General features: G+C 51.0%; 3 protein-coding genes across 11 annotated transcripts; 1 reads left to right on the top strand and 2 right to left on the bottom strand.

Annotated features, from left to right (window-relative positions):
• Positions 1–5,006: 5,006 nt before the first annotated feature.
• MEAF6 (MYST/Esa1-associated factor 6) lies at positions 5,007–11,029 on the bottom strand. Of its 9 annotated transcripts, NR_171272.1 has the most exons (9): positions 10,866–11,029; positions 10,637–10,752; positions 10,473–10,560; positions 10,333–10,378; positions 9,686–9,875; positions 6,962–6,991; positions 6,801–6,858; positions 6,146–6,179; positions 5,007–5,752 (listed from the first exon to the last, which is right to left on the bottom strand). NR_171272.1 is itself a non-coding variant. In NM_001389302.2 (8 exons), exons 1-8 carry the CDS (start codon positions 10,959–10,961, stop codon positions 5,744–5,746), a joined length of 609 nt encoding a protein of 202 aa, NP_001376231.1. In that variant the 5' UTR covers positions 10,962–10,984; the 3' UTR covers positions 5,007–5,743. The 9 variants fall into 9 exon arrangements, 6 of the variants coding, with proteins under 6 accessions (NP_001376231.1, NP_001376229.1, NP_001376230.1 ...); NR_171271.1 differs by lacking the exon at positions 6,962–6,991; NM_001389302.2 differs by lacking the exon at positions 6,801–6,858 and having other exon boundaries at positions 10,866–10,984.
• Positions 11,030–12,323: 1,294 nt separating this feature from the next.
• SNIP1 (Smad nuclear interacting protein 1) lies at positions 12,324–15,643 on the bottom strand. The gene is made up of 4 exons (XM_015297786.4): positions 15,450–15,643; positions 15,281–15,377; positions 14,159–14,745; positions 12,324–13,512 (listed from the first exon to the last, which is right to left on the bottom strand). The coding sequence occupies exons 1-4, from the start codon at positions 15,605–15,607 to the stop codon at positions 13,248–13,250; spliced, it is 1,107 nt and encodes a 368-aa protein (XP_015153272.1). The 5' UTR covers positions 15,608–15,643; the 3' UTR covers positions 12,324–13,247.
• Positions 15,644–15,766: 123 nt separating this feature from the next.
• On the top strand, positions 15,767–19,379 carry DNALI1 (dynein axonemal light intermediate chain 1). Its single transcript, XM_417762.8, has 6 exons — positions 15,767–15,868; positions 15,935–16,065; positions 16,137–16,306; positions 16,806–16,984; positions 17,261–17,425; positions 19,048–19,379. The coding sequence occupies exons 1-6, from the start codon at positions 15,776–15,778 to the stop codon at positions 19,081–19,083; spliced, it is 774 nt and encodes a 257-aa protein (XP_417762.3). The 5' UTR covers positions 15,767–15,775; the 3' UTR covers positions 19,084–19,379.
• The last annotated feature ends 585 nt before the right edge of the window (positions 19,380–19,964 follow it).

Genomic DNA, 19,964 nt, shown 5'->3' with positions numbered 1-19,964 from the left:
GTGGGTGCTGCACGGGCACGTCAGGAGGAGCGCTCCCTGCATGCTGTGCCCTGGGAAGCAGGGGCTGCAGTGGGGCACAGTACAGGATGGGGTTGGTGGCAGCTGTTGCACAGCGGCACAGGGTTAATTGACAAGCAGCAGCAAACAAGCCTGCCTGGTGCTGGCATGGAACTATTCCTGTAGAAGCTGTGGGGCTGGAGGCCAGTTCTGGCTGCAGGACTGACAAGCAGGGTCACTCACACTCGGGCTGACCTTCAGCCATGAGCCAAGGCACAGTTCTGTGCTGATGCCAGGTACAAACTCCATCTCACAGCAAGCAGCAGCTGGAGAGGAGGCAGAAGAAACATGGAGTTCTCTCCTGTCCAGCCCAGAGAGCTGCATTCCCCTTTATCTGGCACCTGTTGGGAGCTACTCAGTGCTGGGCATGCCTAACCACTGCCAAGCACAAAGCAGCTGGAGGTGGCCCTGGTGCTCTACTTACACAGAAGGGCTGAGCATGGGGCTGGAGCTGCGGTGGGAGCAGCTGAGGAGCGGCTGGTTTGCATAGGCTGCTCAGAAGGCAGGATTATCTGCAGGGCAGGAAGTGCTGCTGCCACACGCTCCTTTGAACAGCACGAGCCTATCTGCACATTCACAATAAACACTTCCGTAAGTGAATCACGGCTGCAGCACACATGCACCTGGTGCTCAGCACAGTGCTGGCTGCTGCCATGTGGTGGGATGCAGTGGGGGGGTCTGGGGCAGGGCTGGGCACCAGGAGCTGAATAAATGAGACCCAGCAGGATGCAGCTGTCTTTTATTTCATAGCAGCAGAAGAGGGGCTGAGGGCATGCAGCCCCCTGCCCCACTGCTTTGGTGGAGGTGGGTTGGTGTTGGCTGCTCCATGCTCACATTGGAGCAAATCCTCACCTCCCATCCTGCGCTGTTTCCCCACCATGAGTCCCTCCACCAGAGGCCTGTTGGAGTTGCAACATGTGTGGGAAGATGCTGATGGAGGGGATGCATTCATCCGAGAAGGAAGTAAATGGGGCTGTGCTTGGGTTTTGCAATCCCTCCCTTGCCACAGCTCCTCCAGCTTGTGAAAGGTGATGGTGGGAACTTTCAGTGTCCACAAGCCTTGTTCCGGGACACTCCCGATGCATTGCAACAGACGAGGAAGATGCTGGCTGGGTCCCCAGGGAGCACTGTGTATGCTATGGACACAGCCTGTGTGTGGCCCTGGCAGCAGGGACAGCAGTAACTTGCCCTGGGGCAGAGCAGGATGCAGTGTGTGGCCTTGGGTGGTGCTTGGCTCCAAGGTTTTTGTGCTGAGCACAAGGATAACTTGCAGCACCATATTCCAGCCCAGCACTGGCTGCAGTAGGAGCCACATGCGGCCAGGACCCCATCTCCAAGTGCATGGGGAGCCGGCTCACTGCGAGCTGCCTCCTGGCAGCTTTGTGCTTTTGGGAAATGGCTGCAGTTCTGCTAAATGGGCTGGGCAAGGCAGGGCTGGGCAGGACCAGGCAGGGCCTGGCTGGCACCAAATGCTACGAGATGAGGCTGATGAGATGGGCACATACGGGGATATGGGAACAGGAGAGGACTGTACTGTCCCAGCTCTGGGCTGAGCAATGCCCCGGTACCCGACTCACAGTGGCACTTACAGCTCCTGCCTGGCACAGAGCCCCGGGCTCCCAGAAGCTGCCTGGGCATGGAACGAGCTGTCAGCGCTGCTCCATCCAGTGGAGTCCTTTGGCAGTGTGCAGGGGCTGCGAGCCCCTTCCCCAAACATCAGCTCCCTGTTCCCCTGCTGCAACCCCATGTCCCCAGCTCTACCTGCAGGATCCTCTCCCTCATTCCCATTCAGCTCCTCGGCTTCTCCCGGCAGCTCAGGGCTGTCTCTGCTGTCCCTCTGCAGGACCTGGAATAGCGTATGAGTGACTGTGCTGGGGGTGAAAGGGGAACCCTCCAGAGATCCTGAGGACCCTGCAGGGGTACCCACCCGCTGCCGCAGCTCTTGCTGCTCCCTCAGCAGCTCCAGGAACCGACTGCTCCACAGCAGTTTCTCTGCCCCCAGCTCGGTGCAGAGGAAGCGGACATCGTCCTCCAGCGCCTCCAACCTCCCCAGCGTGGCCTCGTTGGCATCGCGCAGCCTCTGCAGCTCCAGCACTGCCCAGGCACCACTGCTCTGATCCAGCTGAGCTGGCACCAGGGCCCCACCTGCCCCTCGGCACCCACCTGTCTGCTCAGGCTCCAGCACAGCAGCCCCATCCTCCTCTTCCTCACTCGCCTCACTGTCGTGGTCCACCCTCAGCAGCTGGAAGGCACCGTGGACTGAACCCCATTGTGTGCTGCCCATAGGGACCCTTCTGCCACCCAGCACTGCATCACTGCGAGTCTCCACTGCTGGAGAGCCCCTGTGGGCACCGGAGGGTGTGTGTGGTGGTGGTGGGGGGGGGGAAAGGGGGTTTTACCTCCTCAGCAAACTGGAAGGCCATGTCCCAGCAGCTTGTGTAGCAGATCAGAAGGTACTGAGGGAGAGCACAGTGCAGTCAGACCCACTGAGGACGAGGCAGGGCCTGGAGGGGGAGCAAAGACCCCACATCCCCAGGGCTCTTCACAACCACACAGCACCAGGACCTGACACCTCCTGCCCAACGAACCGGGTTGCAATCCCACAACACTGCGGAGCCCACACATGCATGCAATCCCACAGTGAGGGAGCCCCATAGTACGGACCCACAACAGCCTCCAGAGCCACTGCAGCCCCCGCAGAGTGTTCCTGGAGAGGGACAGGAGCTGCCAGCACCCGGAGCGCAGGAGCTGCCTCCACCACGGCCCCCCTGGGCTGTGCCGTTTCCTCATGGGGATCCTGCAGACAAGGAGTGGAAATGAGATGTGCTGCAGTTCCCAGGACAGGCAGTGGCTGCAGGATGCACCCAGCCCTGCCAAATGGAGGCCGAGCAGCTGGGGCCCTCCTCCCTTATGCTGTGCCCACTTACCTGGCAATGCAGCCCAGCTCAACCCGGGCAGGAGGTGCAGGGAGAGCTGCCTGTGCCCTGCAGAGTGCCGTGGTGGCTGCTGCTCCTCCTGCCTGCTGGTACGCCCTCAGCCCCTCGCTCAGGATTGCTAAATGCCTGCCTAATCCTCTTGGTGACGGATTAGCGGTACTTCTGCTCTACCTTCAGTCGCCATAAGGGCAGTGGCTGCTGGGCCACCACCCCACTTTGCTCGGGATTTATCTTCTGCAAGGAAAGGACTTGAGCTTTATTGTAACTGCATTCGGCTTTCATTGGCACTGAGGTAAAAGCCTGGGCAGCCAGGTGCAAGGTCAGCTGTGCCAGCACGGGGAGCTTTACTCCCTCCAGCTGTGTAGGAAGAGAAATAAAGGTCAGGAAATAAAGGGGAAGGTTCGGGCAATGCCGGTCCGGCCCCAGGCTCTGTCTCACACCCCTCGTGCGGGTGAGTGCTGCCGTCCTCAAACTGAGCAGACGCTCCCATTACGGCACCACGAGGAAGCCGATGCTGCAGCGCTGTCACTGCTGGCAGCTCTGTGGGACGCGCAGCTCTGCTCCCTCTGCTGGAGCGGACCCCAACGGACACCGCGGTTCCTCAGCCTGAAAGCTGCAGCAGGACGGGACGGTGCTGCTCGAACCACAAAGCATTGACCCTCGTGCCCTCTGCCCTGCTCGGCTCCCATGGCTGCCGTGATGGGCAGCGACCTCCTCAATCGGAACGCGCTCTGTTTGCCCCCTTCTCTCAGGGACAAACACCGCCGGGGAAGGCTGCAGCGCCCCCAGTCCATATTGCAGGGAGGCAGAGCTGATCGACCCTTTGCCATACAACCTCTGGCACGTTGCAGGTCTCTGTGTGCTGTGAGCCCTTTTGCTGTTTCTCTGCAGGGTGACGTTCTGACCCAAAAGGCACAACGCTGCCCCTGAGGTCAGAGGTGCAGCACGGACCCCTCGAGGTCAGGCCTTCACTAACCTTGCTTTGGAACAGCAGCACCAGGGAAAAAGAGCACCGGAGAAAAGCAGCCTTTGTGCCAAGGTCAGGTAGTCAGAAACCATCAGCTAAGTCGTCTTTTTTTCCACGGCTACAGAAAAGCAGGCCCTGCTAGGACTTTATGCTATTTCCTACATCTTCTCTTCCTCTCTCTTTTACCTCTTAAGAGGAATAACTTTTTAAACACAAAAAGAAATAGGGCAGCTTTGCTGCTCTCCCATTAAGCCACTCTGTCCCAGCAGCTCCCTGGGGCCGAGCAGCAGCAGCAGCAGCACTCACTGCTGGGGGATAAGGCAGCTCCCACCAGGAGCAAACACAGAGCTGCTTCCATTCCCTAACGAGAAAACAAGGGGGAACTGAGCTCCTATGTGATCACCTTCACCTGCAGCTCCTGCATGGTGGAGTTGCATAGAGGAGATGGTCTCTGCTGCTGCCACAAGGAGCTGCAACACAGGACTCCAGGAAAGCACGAGCACAGCAGAGCAGGATTCAGGCTCCGCTATAGCAAGTGTACATGTGAGCACATGGGAGGCTGTAAGGCAAGTGCTACAACTTCACATGGCACTCTCTCCCTCTGAACTGTTAAAGCAAACAAAAGCATTACAGCCCAGGTAACTGGTAATATACCACCTTGAGAAAGGCACAGCTTATTTCAACACCGCTATCTTGACTGGGCTGCTGTGAAAAGCACCAAACATTCATCCCTCTGTGTACTTTCCCAGTGGCAATCCAAATTGCTCATCCCTTATCTGCAGGCACGCCGCCAGCAGCAGTGAGGACTGCCTGGCATCCGAGCCCTACCTTGAAGCAGGATTAGTTGAACATGGCTGGAGATTAATGCCTGGCAATCCTTTCAAGTACTCCATGTTATGTCTACAGCAGGAAAGCAAGCACAAAGGATTCCTCCAAAGGGTCACGGGACGAAAGCAGCTGCTATGTGAAACTGCAAGAACTGCAGCAACCCCCCCCCCAAAGCTGATGGAGAATAAAAAGCACCACGAGTCATCAGAACACGGGGAGAGAGACGAATGTAACTTTTATTGTTTATGTACAAATGAGGGAAGTTTGTATTAAAAAGAGAATCTAGCCAATGTCGAAGATAGCAGAGAGCAAGGTGGCTCCGAGCTCCAGCCTCCCCTGCACCTAAAAGCACTGTGCCAGCTTCAGGGAATGGCATTTAAAAGAGAAGTCAGAGAAACTGGACAGCCACCTTGTCCTCTGCCTACCTAAGAACCAAACTGAGCTGTTGCACAAAACGAAGATCCTTCCTCTCGACAGGCATTAAAACAAACCAACCGAAAGCCCATTTATTAATGATGCGCTTTGGTTTAAAGGACAAAGGAACAAACAAAACCACAAAGCTACGTCTCAGTAACAAAAGTAACCTAAGTCTTACAGCGTGGATGGGACACGGTGAATCACAGCCCGACTCCAGCAGGAAAGGAAATGCCTCCCCACGGTGTTACATTAAGATCAGCCAATTGAAGGGAGCTCCTGACTGAGCTGGAAGCACACAACAGCCAGGAGTTGAGGACTACTATTACTACACCTTCGTCTCCTGTAACTCAGGTTATCTAAAAATGATGCAAAGATGTGTCCAAGACTTTGTCCCCCCCCCGAGTTCCTTAGAGTGGATGGCTCCCTTCTGCACACATGTGGCCACAGAGCTGCCACTGTTGCTCGTTCAGATGACTGCAGTTATTCCTGGTGGGGATTCATGTAGGCCCGGATCCCAGAATCTTCAGCACTGATGTGTCTAGTAGTCCTGCAGAGACAGGAGAAGATGGGCACGTTAAGACCTTTCTACTTCCACCTCTGTTGGCAGAGCTGCTGGGATTCCTCGCCTTCTCTCATTCTACACACCATGAGCTGAAGGCAAAAGAGAAAAGAGATCTGTTTTCAGCCCAAACCAGGTGCTTTTATTGGTGCACTTCACAACAGAACAGAAAGATGCCAAACAGCTTTTCTGTCCATCAGAAGTGCACACGGCTTAAGTGCAACCCTGCTCCGTAACGAGCCTACCTGGGCTCATTCACTATTACATCTGGAAGACAACGCTCACACTTCATCCCCAACCACAAAAACCACATCTTATATCACAGCAGAGGAGGCTTTCCAGGATGAGCAACAAAAACAGCGACAGAGCACTGATACTTACAGCTCTCGGCTTTTTGTTTAACTTGAGATCAATCCTGCGGTTGGAAAGATAAGAGAAACGTCCATTTCAATACATTACACAAACAGGAGGTTTCAAAGAACCAGCTACTGCATATGGCACAGGCTACAACAAAGCCTATTCGGTTAATTCAATCCACATTCTCAATTGGGCTGAGCCAAATCACTGTCCCAACGTTACTGGACAAGAGAGCAGCAAAGAGAGGGAGAGTGGATTCTTTATTCTTTGCCACAATGCATATTCAGTTCCATTCAGAAAAGGAGTTAATAAGAGTCACAGGGAAGTTATGCAGCATAAAGAAATACGGTTACATAGGCATGCTCTACGTTAATTGGTTAGACGTGTAACTATGCCATAGGTAATTATTCAGACATAGTGGTAAGGGTTATTTACTTGGAACACAGGTAGGAGTTGAGGACGGCAGGGATTACAGGAGACAAAGGCAGGGAGTTGGTTATGTACGTCCAGAAGGAAATAACCAAATCTACACTGATCTCCTTCAGAAGCAAAGCCAGAAGAAGCAGTTTTTAAACTACGTATTTAAGTTAAAGAGTTGATCTATTTCAAAAACGGAACAGAGAGGTAAAGGAGAGTGAAGTTAATTTAATTTTGCTGAAGTTATTAAATAAAATGTTACCTCCATCACGCTTTTCTGTTTTTAAAAAAAACTTCCCAGCCTAACCTAATATACATACCTACAATTAAACAGATAAACTATGGGTTAGAAAGGTCTCAAAAGGCACATTGGTGTCTACACACTAACAACACAGCACAAGTACTAATTCAAGTCAAACTTACTCAAAGTCATAATCAAACATGCCAGACGGGCTGAGGGGCAGCATTTGAAAGGAAGAAAGCAATAGAAATTAATACACTAACGAATTAAATCAATTAGTCGATTAGCCACCCTAGCGAGAATACTAAAAATAAATAAGTAGGTAAATAAATAAAAGCCAGTGTTCAAACGCCATCAGGTTCTGAGAGGTGCCTTTAACAGAATGGGGCACAAAAAAGCACTGCAGATCTGACAGAGCCCCATTCCCAGGTGGATCTCAGGGGTGGGGAGGTGTTAGGAGCGGTGTTACGCAGGGAATGCTGTGTGCTGAGGGCTGCACAGGAGCTCAGGGGCAGATCAGAAAGCAGATTTGCTCACAAAACCCAACGGGTGGTCAGAAAGCAGTGGCTTTGTTTAGATGATCAAGCAAAGCAAAGCTTATTCAGGCAGAGGTGGAGACAACCATGAAGCTACGTGGCCACATATGCACCGACGCTCCCAAAATGCACACACCACGCACCCCTACACCCACATCCCCCTGGGAGCTCTGAAGGTAACAGTGCCACGGCTGAGTTTAACTGTGGCTTGTTGCATTCCCACCCCACGTCTCAGCACTCACACCGATGGCACCGCGCTCTGCCCCAAAGCTCACTGCTCTACTCGGCACTTCCCAGCACTGGATCCCTAAGAGGAAGGAGGACTGTTTTCCCCTGGAACACTTTTTAAGCCGTGAGAATTGCTGAACGCACAGAAAATCATCATCTGGGCCTTCTCTGGTCTGAGGGAACGGAGGATGGCTTCAATAAAACACTGCCACAGTGACCCCCTGCTTTAAGTGTCAGAAATTAAAGCAGCTATTCCCACCGGCTCTGCCCCCTCTGAATCCAACTCTCCTCACTGCCACCGGTGACAAAGGAGTGGGAATAAGAGGAGCTCCATGGAGTCAGTGCACCTTCAGAGCGTCCATCCCCAGCACCTCCCAGCCCTTCAGGAGCAGGTGAGCAGAACCCAAATGTATGCTGGAAATGAAAGAGCTTCTGAATGAGCCGGGCCATTAAAAAGACTGGGACTGGCTTTTGTCTGGTTTAAACCTAGCTATACTTGAAGATCGCTGGGGCTCTTCTGCTGAAATTTAGGGGACAGTCGTTAGCAGCAATTACAACTTCTAACAGTTTGCATTACAAATGTAATCACTTCCCCCTACCTGGCCATGCTAAGCATCACAGAACAACTGCAAAATCCTTTCCGTACTTTAGATGCATCTCTTAGGATGATAAGAATTGCCATACCAGATCAGACCGGGCTCCTCATGTCCAATATTCTGTCTCCAACAGTAGCCCGTACAGCTGCTTCACAGGAAGGAATGCAGAAGAAACCCCAAAGCAACACAAGCTTTCAGTTGGGCAGTTTCTTCCTAACTCCTGTCACTACAGTTTGGGTTATGTAATGGAGCAAAAGAGTTCATATTATTTATGGCATTTGCACCGGACCCCACTGTACCTGCAGCAGATTGCTTTGTGGTCCACGTAAGTGTTCAGCAGTGCTTTGTAATCTCTTTGAAATAGCAACGTTCTGATGCTGTGCTTAGAGTTGTACTGATTGTTTCTCTGAAGTGGCTTAGAGATGTACTCTGTTACTCCTGGCCTTCCTCCCAACTACCTGCGGGCTAAAAAACACTTCTGACCTGCTGCTGCTTCCTAACTCAGGAGGGACCAAAAAGGACATCCAATACTTTGGGATGTGTGCCTGATTAAGGCCGCTGCAGGAAGAAAATCCTGACCTAGCAATTAAAAATGCTAATGACAGAAAACCTAACTAATAAGGAGAAGTAGTTCATTAGTTTTCAGGCACTATACCTACCGTGGTGTCTCCCATACTGACCTTTGCCCAGCAGTCTCTGTGAGATCTATCACTATTCTTTAAAACATTTGCAATTGTGTGGGAAGGCTCCTCAAAGAGGAACGTCCATCCATACCCAAAGCCAACGAGCTCAATAAGAAGAACCCAATGTGCAGGTTACGCTGACCCAGGGAAAGCAGCACTGCAATTCAATGATCCCCAATTTCTGAGCCATCAGCCCGCTGTGCTGCATCACGCCTTGAAGGCACGCCGAAGTGGTCAACTGAATTCAATCATAAAGAGTTCAGGAAATCTGTTTCATGTGAATTTCAGGGCAGTTTAATAATAAAAACTCGTGCTTTGTGTGATAAAGCCATTTGTACATGCTGCAATCAAAGGACTCTGGGACACAGCAACAGAAAGGTTTGGAGTAGAAAACGTAGTAAAGATACTGAGCGTCAGCAGCCCCCAAAACACTCTAAGTTGCTTTCCATCCTCCTTCTCCACAGAAAGCACTGACAATCCTATCTTCCTTGGCCCTGTAGAAACCAAGGAACAATCACAGGAGGCCAGGGCTGTAATCTTCCTCTACTGCAGGGAAGACAGCTTTATTCTGCTTGAAAGAGAAAAGAACCGACAAGGCCTGATCAAAAAACACCGCTGTGCCTGAGCTGTGAGCACCCTGTGCTGACTGCCTGTTGAGTTGCCTCAGCATACCTTCCCCTCCCTGACACCACGAGCACAGCAGGAGAACGGGCTGCACGCGACTTCAAAGCGACAGATACAACCAAACGACCTGAACAGCTCGTTATGCTCACCAGTTATTAGCTCCCTTCGCGTAATTAAGCCCGTTCAGCAAGAGCCAACCGTTCCCAGTGCACTACCAGGAGGCTGCTGGAGCCACTAACCTGTGCCGATTTTTGTTCTTCCTTTTTTTGTGGCTGCTGTGGTGGCTCCCAGAAGTGGAGGAAGCGGCTTTTTGGGGTTTCACCCCCTGCACGGATCCATCCAGCTCCTCAGCATCCTCCTGGCTGGGCTCGTTCTCCTGATTGTGGAAGTCTGGAGAAGTGTCGCTTTCCGTCCCGCTGCCCGGCTCCCCTGGAATGGGATCAGAAGCAAAAGAACCCAGAGGTTACATCCCCACAGTTCACATCGCAGGCTGCTCCTGCAAAGCACCGGGGAGAAAAACTACAAAGAACTACAAGGAACTACAGAAACCGAAGTTTCTGGTGCCAAGAGCTGGAAACGCAGCGCTGCTGCCCGATCAGCACACGGCGGGCCCAAAGTTACGGTGACAGCAGAAGGAAAGGTCTTAAAGTTGAGCGCCCACAACAGACTGCGGCCTCCAGAAGCGGAGCTCTCATCTCCTCCCATAGCAACTGATGGAGACACAGACACCGAAATGCATCGCTTCAGTCCCGGTTTCTCCATCCAAAGCGGGCAGCAGGGAGCCCAGGGGAGCGAAGATGGGGCCGAGCTGTGAGGAGCAGCTGAATCCTTCCCAGTTCTGCCAATTCGGGGGGGGGGAAAGGGGGGAAGCAAAGAGGCGACTTACGCTTCTCGATGAGCTGATCCTGGACTCCAGCTAACGCACTGACGGCCTGCAAAGCCGAAACGGGCGTTAACGACAAGCAGGGATGCTTCAGAGACGCTCAGAGGGACTCAGCCCCGTGGGGGCGGCCCCGCAGCACTCACCGCGGCAGAGGTGACCGAGGATTTGCTGAAGAGCCGCTCGGCCTCCTTAAACTTGCGGTTCCTGCGGTCGTTTTTGCTGTTGGAGTTCCTGCAAAGGAGAGAGAGGCGGATGGCGGCGGCCCGGGGGGAGGGCGGCGGGCGGGGGGTGGGGGGGCCGCACTCACTTCTGGTTGGTGAGGTAACGGTCCCATCCGCGGATGATGTTGCCGTACATCTGCGTGTCCTCCAGGTAGCTGCCTTCGAAGGCGTAGATCTGCCGCTCCAGGTTGGCCAGCGTCTCCTGCCGGGCACAGCGCGGCGCATGGAGCGGGCCCGGCCCCGCCGCACGGCCGCGGCCGGAGGCCCCAACGCCGTCACCCTCCGCCCGCCCCGCCGTCCCCGGGCCCCGCTCACCGCCAGCTCCTGTTTGCGCTTCACCAGCTCGGCCAACTCCCGCCGGGTGTCGGGGATCTGCGGGGGTCCGCCGGCCTTGGCGTGCAGCGCGGCCATGGCGGCTGCGGCCTGCGCGGGGCGGGCGGGGCTGCGGAGAGGCGCCGCCGGGGGCAGCGCTGAGCACCGCTCCGCCCCTCCGCACCGCACCGCACCGCCCCGCTCCGCTCCGGGCCCCGCCCCGCAGCTGCCGTCGGGGCTGAGCCTCAGTAGGGACGCAGGAGCGGGGAGAGGGGCCGGGCGAGCGGCCCCGAAGGCCTCCAAGATTCGGGTCTGTGCTTGAAGCGGCGCTGCACGGGGGGGCGGCAGACAACCAGGCCGACCCCGAACCTAAGGCTGAACCCGAGGCTGAACCCCTCCGCCCACTCGGCAGCCCGAAGGCAGGACTCAGTGCTCCCCGGCGGCTCCGGAGAACCCACCCGCCTTCAGAACCTGAATAAGGGAATCTCGGAGCAAAATGAAGGCGAGAAACGATGAGAGCTGAGGTCAGACGTTGCACCGCTTCCAGGAGGGGGGTTATGTTGGTTACCATCGCTGCTCGCTGCAGTGCAGTCCCACCGTCAGCGCTCTGTGCTCCCCCAGGAGCCAGGCAAATCATCGTGGTTGTGCTGCCATACCGGCAGGGCAACTCCCAGCGTTACCCTGCAGCTGAGGATTGCTGGGGTCACTTCGATGTTCCCTTCACAGGGACACACACAGCCCGAGCTGGAAGAGATGCGCTCAGAACCGCAGCACAGCCATAGCACCACACCAGGCGTCACTGCCTCCATCCGGTCCTGCTGCTACTAAAGGACAATCAGTACTTCAGTAACAAACATCTGCATGAGTTACAATGATCTGTGAGTTCTACGTGCTACAACCGCTAAACCTCTGACATACACCCTGCGTCAGCATCCCTCCCACCTTCTCCCTTCTAATCAAATGACTGCATCCATTTCAGAGAATACAAATGGGGAAGGAGGGAAAGGGACGCTAGAAAAACATTACAACTAAAAGGAAATAGAGCTAAATTTACAAATTCTTTATTTAAAAACCTCTAGAGTGTGTGTATATATATATATATATATATATATATATATATATATATATAAAGGAGATCCTTCTAGTCAAGATCCATTCTGCCTACTGTTTGAAAACCTACATCAGCACCCCATATTTACACCGTAAATGTTCCAGTGTGTACAGTATGCAACGTTTGTATACACAACGTATGTACACAGCATGTATGAACAGTGTGTGTGGCCACAAAACAAACATCCAGGCTAAGCAGTCAACAGTGTGGGAAGTGTTATGTTTCTTCTACCAGCAACCATAGGAAGAAGACATCCACAAATAGGCAAGATGCATTTCCTTTCACTAAGTGGAATTGTTTTTTTCCTCTTCCTAAAGCACTGTTTTCTTTTCCAGTGGGGGAGAACGTTATAAACCAATGATAGTTTAATATTTTTTTTTATATATATATAAAGAAAACTTAAATAGTGCAAACCAGTAAAAACATGCCACCACGGAACAAGTACTATTACAAACAAAAACATTAAGTTAGTCATGGAGCTGACAGAAACAAAGGCCTGAGCTTTAGGAGGAGATACTCAACATCCAGTAAGTTTCAGCATTCCTTGCTGCAGTGTATACCGGACGTACACTGATGTGGGCCTCAGCCCTCCCAAACCACATTACTGCAACCTAAAACCCCAGGAAGGATTCCTTTTTATTTTGACTTACCTTGGAATTCGTAGGCAGCACATCCTGGTGAAACAGCCATTGCTCAGAGTGCTCACAGTGCAAACCAACTGCCCAGGACACACAGGGGGGCTTTGCAACATTTCTCTTCAGTAGCAAACCTGGTAAATTCTCCTGTCTAGAACTCCTAACTGGCCAAGGAATTTGGCAAACTCTACCAAACAAGACATGTTACAAAAAAATGCATCAGGTTACTTTTTAACTAAGATCTCAGTTCAGTAGCATTTTCAAAGGGTTATGACAAAACAGTTAATAAAAATAATCTTAAACACGCTTGCTGCGTTCTACATCCTTTTTCCTAGAAGATTACAGTCTCGGAACATTTGCTGAATGTTTCCAGCATCAGAACATTCACATCCAGGTGCTCTTTTGCTTGTCAGGGGGGGGGAAATAAATTGGATTTCCTGATATGCACACCTATCAAAGACAAATATTCAGCGGAGTCCCCCCTAAATAAACCATGAGAACCATTCGGCAACAGAAGAAGGACTTTAAGGCAGTAAGAGGCATCAGTGCTTTGATGCTCCAATGTTTACATCCCAATGCATGTTTTATTGAAAAAGGTTTCTCTCCCCTGCTCCCCATCCCCAATTTCCTTCCCGTCTGTTAACTGTCAGACTCTTCCTCCTTCTCCTCCTCCTCGTCATCGTCCTTTGCGTTGGCCTCAGATTTATCTGAAGACTCGTGGAGAAGAACATACTCCCTGCTGCTGAATCCAAATTTCAGTACATCCTTTTCTTTCAGTTCATAGTAACGCTGAGGCTCGATCCGCTGGTTGTTTAGAAAAGTACCATTGCCAGAGCCAAGATCAATTATATACGGCTTTACTCTGCGGCCAACTGTGCCATCGGCACGGGTGTGCTCCACAAGCCTGGCAAAACAAAACCACATCACTCTGATCATAACACGTAGATTTATCAACACATCAACCCCACCGCAGTGAATACTTCACTGTGCTTCAAAGATCTGAGCAAGTACAACAAGAGTAAATGAGAGACGGGACAGGGAAAATCTCTGAAAGGATTCTGACAGACTGCTTCACCCTCTAAAACTTATTATGATATAACAGAGTAATTCCTGAAACAGAACAGATGGCTGTTCCTTAAGAGAACAACTCAGCCTTCAGAAGCACGCAACCCCTGCTGTTTCCAAAAGAGATCAGCAGTCTTTGTTGTGAAAGACCAAATGAAAAACTCTCCTTGAAACGTTTTTTTTACTGCCAATTCCACCTGCTAATTACTCCAAATTAGATATACACGCGGTTCTGTATTTAATCCTGCTGTGTTATCTGTCTTACTAAAAGGCTGCTTATGGGTAAACGAAAGGAATTATAGATACTTTTGATTACTGCTATGCTAATATGTTGCAGTCATACCTAAATTCCATCCATCTAAAACCTCTGAGCAAACATGCACTTTCTAATCTGTGCACATCCAGTTTGTTGTTTGCTTTTTCCCCCCCCTATACAAGTGGCCAAATCATCCCCATCCACCAGAGGGATACAGAGCAATACTGACCGGTACTGAAACACAGCGTGCTGCTTTGAGCAGGAGGGATGGTCGATGGGAATATCTGCTATCCTGCGGTGTCTGCCCAGGAGATATGCACTCTGCCTGTGAATGTACATGACTGGCAGGAACTCATCGTTTTTGAAAGGATAGAGGCGCCATCGTTTCTTTGGGATCCGAGCTTCTGGGGGCTCACTGTACTTGATCACAACGCCTCGGAAAGTGTTGGTATCCTCCAGGAGGGCACCAGACAGTTCAAAGCTCGGTTTTTCTTTGTTCACAGCTTTATCTTTTGGTTTATTATCAGATTGCCTGTGTTCAGGATTCTGGTCAACACCGCTCCCCTCGTTATTCTGTCGATGCTCTCGTCTTCTCTCATTATAAAACTCCCTCTCTGCTTGCTGCTCACGGATGTTCTGAACATCTCTCTCTCGCTCATGGCCTCGACCTCCAGGCCTTTCACTTGGATTTTTTCTCCTGTCTGAGTGATCTCTGTGCCTGTCTCTGTCGCCGCTTCTGTCTCGCCTGTGTTCTTGCTCTGATGTGTGTCTCTGCTTTCGCTCCTCATTTCCTCTACGAGGATGGTCATCTCGTTCCTGAGGAAAACAATGAAGAACTTATAACGATGGAACTAGATTTAGAATGAAAAAGCAGCAAATGTAGTTCAGTTTGAAAAGAAGTCACAGATCAACACATGGAAAACACAGACTGTAATATGTTACACGTATATCTAGATAAATTTATTTCCTTGCAAATTGAATTCCCACAACTTGGGCCAAATAATGCAAGACTGAGGGAGATCAATGTATCATTGACATCAGGAAAAAGGAAGCCTTCAGGGTCAGCCTGCAGAAGCGACAGAGGCAGGGTTCAGGGTTCACTAAAGGGTACAAATACTCTGTTCTTTACAGGAAAACATGAAGCAGGGAGCAATGAGACATCACACTACGAGACTCTCTCTTCCTAAAGAGGTGTTCTACCAGGATTAGAGGGCTTCCAGAACAGAAGCAGGTTCCGTACCTCCGCAGACATCTCACGGGCACAGCAGGACGCACCCCGAGCCCCGCTGCCACCTCTGTGGGCAGAGCCGAGCGGCGGGCAGCTCGGAGGGCTGCTCCCAACGCCATTTACCTGCTTTACCCTCACAGCGCCGTGGTGCGGACTCCGGCTCCGCCTGCCGCGCGGAGATTTGCTCCTCCGGCCGGATTTGCTCTTCCTTTTGGGCGATCTTTAAGACAAGGACAGGAGGAGTGAGAGGGGCCTATGGGCCTCGGCGCCGGGCCCCCATGAGGCCTCCTACCTGCTGCTCCTGCCGCGGCTGCCCCGCCGCTCCTCGGCCGGCGGTGATTGGCTGCCACGCGCCGAACGGGAGCCGGAACGCCGCGGGCTCCGCTTCTCGGCCTTCACCGCCACCTCCCACCGCCGCCGCTCCCGCCGCCGCTCGGCTGCGGCCTCCATGGCGCCTACCGGCCGCCACAAAGGGAAGTACGCGCCGCTTCCGGCCCGCGCGCAGCCACCCGGAAGTACTTCCGCCGCAGCGTCTGCCCAACGCGCCTGCGCAGACGCGCCCCTCTCAGCGCCGCGCATGCGCCTGATGGAAAAACGAGCGGCGCGGTTGCCATAGCGATGGCCACCATCATGATCCCGCCGCCGGACTCGCTGCTGCGCTACAACCCGCCGATGCTCGTCAGCCGCCGCACCGAGAAGCGCTCTCCGGAGGTGAGTGGGGCGGGGAGGAGCGGCCCGCGCTGCGCCCGGCCCGCACCCACCGCTGTCTCCCCGTAGGCCCTCCCGCTGAAGGGGACCCCGCAGCCCTCCCCGCCGCCGGGCCCCGTCCCGCCGTCCCGACCTCGCACGACCGCCGCCGCGTCAGCGAAGGAGCCGCAGGAGATCCTGAACGCCATCCTACCGCCGCGGTGAGCCGGGGGGGGAGCCGCCGAGCCGTGCCTCGGGGCCGCCCCGCCGAGCCCGCTGCTTTCCGATGCAGGTCGTGGGAGGAGGACAACCGGCTGTGGGTGCAGGAGGTGTCCAGCGTTCCCAGCACCCGCCTGGATGTGGTGCAGCTGCAGGAGCAGCTGGACCTGAAGCTGCAGCAGCGGCAGGCGAGGGAGACCGGCATCTGCCCCGTGCGCAGGGAGCTCTACTCACAGTGCTTCGGTCAGTGCTCCTGGCACCCACACAGCTGCCTTAAAATAACAGCCTGGAACGGGCATTTTACATATAGACAAAAGAGACAGGGGCTTAGCATTGTATTGGTTGTACATAACTGCAGTAGTTAACTTAAAAACACTGCAAAAAACCCTTAGCCATTCCTACACCAGTGACACGGTACTGGTCTTCCACCTGCAAGAGATTGCTATAAGCAGAACTCTACTGGAGTGCTGAAAGCTGCATCAAACCGTTGCAGGTTTGAAGGGCTTTGCTGTTATGTTTTTGCCAGTTCTTGTACCATCCCAATACTTCATGCCTGTGGTTTTATTAGGTAGCAATTGATGCTACAGCTGTAATTGGATAAACAAAATTATGACCAACTCCAGTCAAATTAATGCTGTTTTTGTGGCGCAGAGAACAGGTAAAAGACAACTAGCCCTGGACCTCGTGCACATCCAGCCTTCCCAAATCAATGTAACTCTGCCATTGTACCCTTTCTTTAAAGATGAGCTGATCCGTGAAACCACAATTAACTGTGCAGAGCGAGGACTGTTGCTGCTTCGAGTCAGGGATGAGATCCAAATGACAATTGCTGCTTACCAGACGCTGTATGAGAGCAGCATTGCATTTGGCATGCGGAAGGCACTACAAGCAGAGCAAGGCAAATCTGACATGGAAAAAAGAGTAAGCTGGTCTGTTAGCCTTATGCTGTATCACATGAAGTTTGCCATGTTATGGGCTTATTAGTTTTGTATCAAAATCAATTATTTCTGCTTCCACTGGATGGCAGTAAAGTGTATCCAAATACTTAATGCCTCCCCGAGGCTGAACTGCATTTCATACATTATCTGCTGCTATTCCTGTAGCATTTTAAAGACCGTACAACATAGCATTGTCTCACCATAATAGAGAATTGATTAATAACAAACAAAACACGAGAGATCTGTATTATTTTCCGAGATTGAAGAGCTAGAAGAGGAGAAGCGGGAGCTGGAAAGACTGGTGAGCGAAGAGAAAGCAAAATGTGAAGCTATTGAGAAGCGTGAAATTGAAAGGCGACAGATAGAGGAGAAGAAACACGCCGAAGAGGTCCAATTCCTGAAGCGAACCAATCAACAGCTGAAGGTTAGTAAAGGAATGCAGTTCTAATTAGTGATGGGAAAACCCAGCATTTTGCAATTAAAGATGTAAAAGGAACTAATTTTATCCTTACAGTTCAATAGGAGTTACTTTTACAGTGCATTTGGGTTAATGAAACACTGTTTAAATTCTCAGTGAAGTGGGAAGATAGCAGAGGTTTTATGCTTTCTTAATACAATTATTTAGCAGCAGACTTGAAGTACAGTGGCGGTGCAATCACATGTTCCTGGAACTTCCCATTTCCATCTAACATAAGAGATCTATGGGTGGATAATGATAGGACAAGGGGGGATGGCTTTAAACTGAGACAGGGGAGGTTTAGGGTGGATACTAGGAGGATGATTTTCCCCCAGAGGGTGGTGACGCACTGAACAGGTTGCCCAAGGAGGCTGTGGATGCCCCATCCCTGCAGGCATTCAAGGCCAGGCTGGCTGTGGCTCTGGGTAGCCTGGGCTGCTGGTTGGCGACCCTGCACATAGCAGGGGGTTGGAACTGGATGAGCGTTGTGGTCCTTTTCAACCCAGGCCATTCTATGGTTCTAGGAAAGGGGAGCACGTGTCACTGACATCTCTAGCATCCAAAAATCCGTTATGTCACATTTGAAGTGTAATTACTGCAATGTAGGCAGAAGCATTCTTCCTATTCACTTGTTGCTTGCTAAGACAGTCTCATGGAAAAAACTTTTTGTCCCATGGTGCTCTTGACTGGATTACTGAAATTGTTTTGTATCTGAAAGAAGTAATTCTGTGTATGCTACTTTAATGAAAACAGAGCTTCTGTCAATTACTTTGCTTTTGGAAGGAAAAAAAAATGTAATCATAACCATAAATGTTTCTGGCTAGAGCTGAAATACTTCCTTTACACCAAGCTGCCCTCCTGATCTTCAGTATTGCTACAGTTTTTCCTTTCTAAACCATTAACATCCTCAGGCCATCTTGAAGTGTTTTAGGGCACAAAATGCAGTAACTGTTGGAGCAAATATGTGCAGGGCTGAACCCATGTTTCCTCCTTGAAGTATTTTAACAGCTGTGCATATATCACTGTGGTAGTTTATTTTTACGGCAGCTCTCGGAAGAGAGCAATCTAAAAGTCCTGGAAGCCTCACACATTACACACTTCTTAAGCTCTCTGATCAATCTCTTCACTGGGCGTCAAGTTGTCTCAGGAACTGAAAAACTTGCTGTTCCCAGCTACTTTTGTCCTCGAGTCGGTTTGTGTTCCAAACCCTAGAGAGCCAAATATTTAATTTAGCTAACATAGTCCAGCCTGAAATCAGAGAATTCAGACCACTGTTTCAACAGCTTTTATTTAATTTCCTCCTCAATGCTTTACATTATGTGTCTTTCATTGCACGGAGCCAAGGCCAGCTCTTTTCTTCTCAGAAAGCAACAAGTGTGTATGCCAAGAATGAAAAGCTAATTTATAAAACATGTAGTGAGGAATGGAGTAGCTAGGGAAAAACCCCTGCTCTGTTCCTCTTGAAGTACCACAGTATTGCTCAGCTCCTCTCTTTGAATATCTAATAGACAATTTATCACTGCTCAGCAACACGGCTTTTATTTTCTAGATTAAATCTAATTTGACTTATTCTCTCATTTGCTTTTCAGGCTCAACTTGAAAGCATCATTGCACCAAATAAGTAGATTTTTTGTTGTCCTCGAGACAGTGCTCAGAAGAGCTGTCAGAGCACAAAGTTTTCAATTAATGATAAAGATTTGTCTTCATAAAACGATACTGAATTTCCACGTACCGGTAACTGAAAGCAGTCTAATTGCATTATTTCCCCCTTTTTCTCGTTAAGAAGTGAAATTCAAAAGCCTCACTAATGACTGTGCCTTCTTCCTGTGCCATCACAGCATTCAGCTCCTTGATACGTGAACATGGCCATATGCTAGATGACCTTCAAAGCAATAGAACTAATAAATGCTTTTACATGCAAGCAGCAGAAGCAATTTATGAAGCGTCTATGATCAGTGTGTGTCACATTCACTATTAAGTTTCAGGTAGTTCTTGGACAGAAGGCAGTTAGAGGGTACCACCTGAGTATGTGCAAGTCAGTGTTATTTATGTACCAAAATCCTTCTTGGGAACCAGTAATAGTCACCGAGGATGAGCAATACCAGAGCTCTCCATGTGCTTATTTCTAATGAAACGAAGAGGTATGATACCATTCCAAGCAGCACTTCTCAGTGAAAGCAAACAAAAGCTCACGAAAGCTCACGCTTATCTGCATAACTAGCTAGTTAGAAATAGCAAACAGAGGAAGAATAACTCACTGTACTCACTGAAACAACTCCATAAAGCTAATTTCCAGAAGGACAAAATCTGAAGAACAGTTCAGGAAGTGTTTTTGCAGATGCAGTGTTTACTGGCCTTAGACGGTGATGTGGAAATACCACGATCCAGTTGCATAAAGAACTTTCAGATGATGCAGAAAAAGAACGAGATGTTACTCCTGGGAACAAGACAGACAAGTCAAACTCAGCTTTGACTGGGAACTACAAGTTTAATATTAAAAAAAGCC

This window comes from Gallus gallus, chromosome 23 (genome assembly GCF_016699485.2).
Source record: "Gallus gallus isolate bGalGal1 chromosome 23, bGalGal1.mat.broiler.GRCg7b, whole genome shotgun sequence".
Lineage (NCBI taxonomy): Eukaryota > Metazoa > Chordata > Aves > Galliformes > Phasianidae > Gallus > Gallus gallus.
Note: the sequence above shows the minus strand (reverse complement) of the source record. Positions and strands in the feature narration are given on the sequence as shown.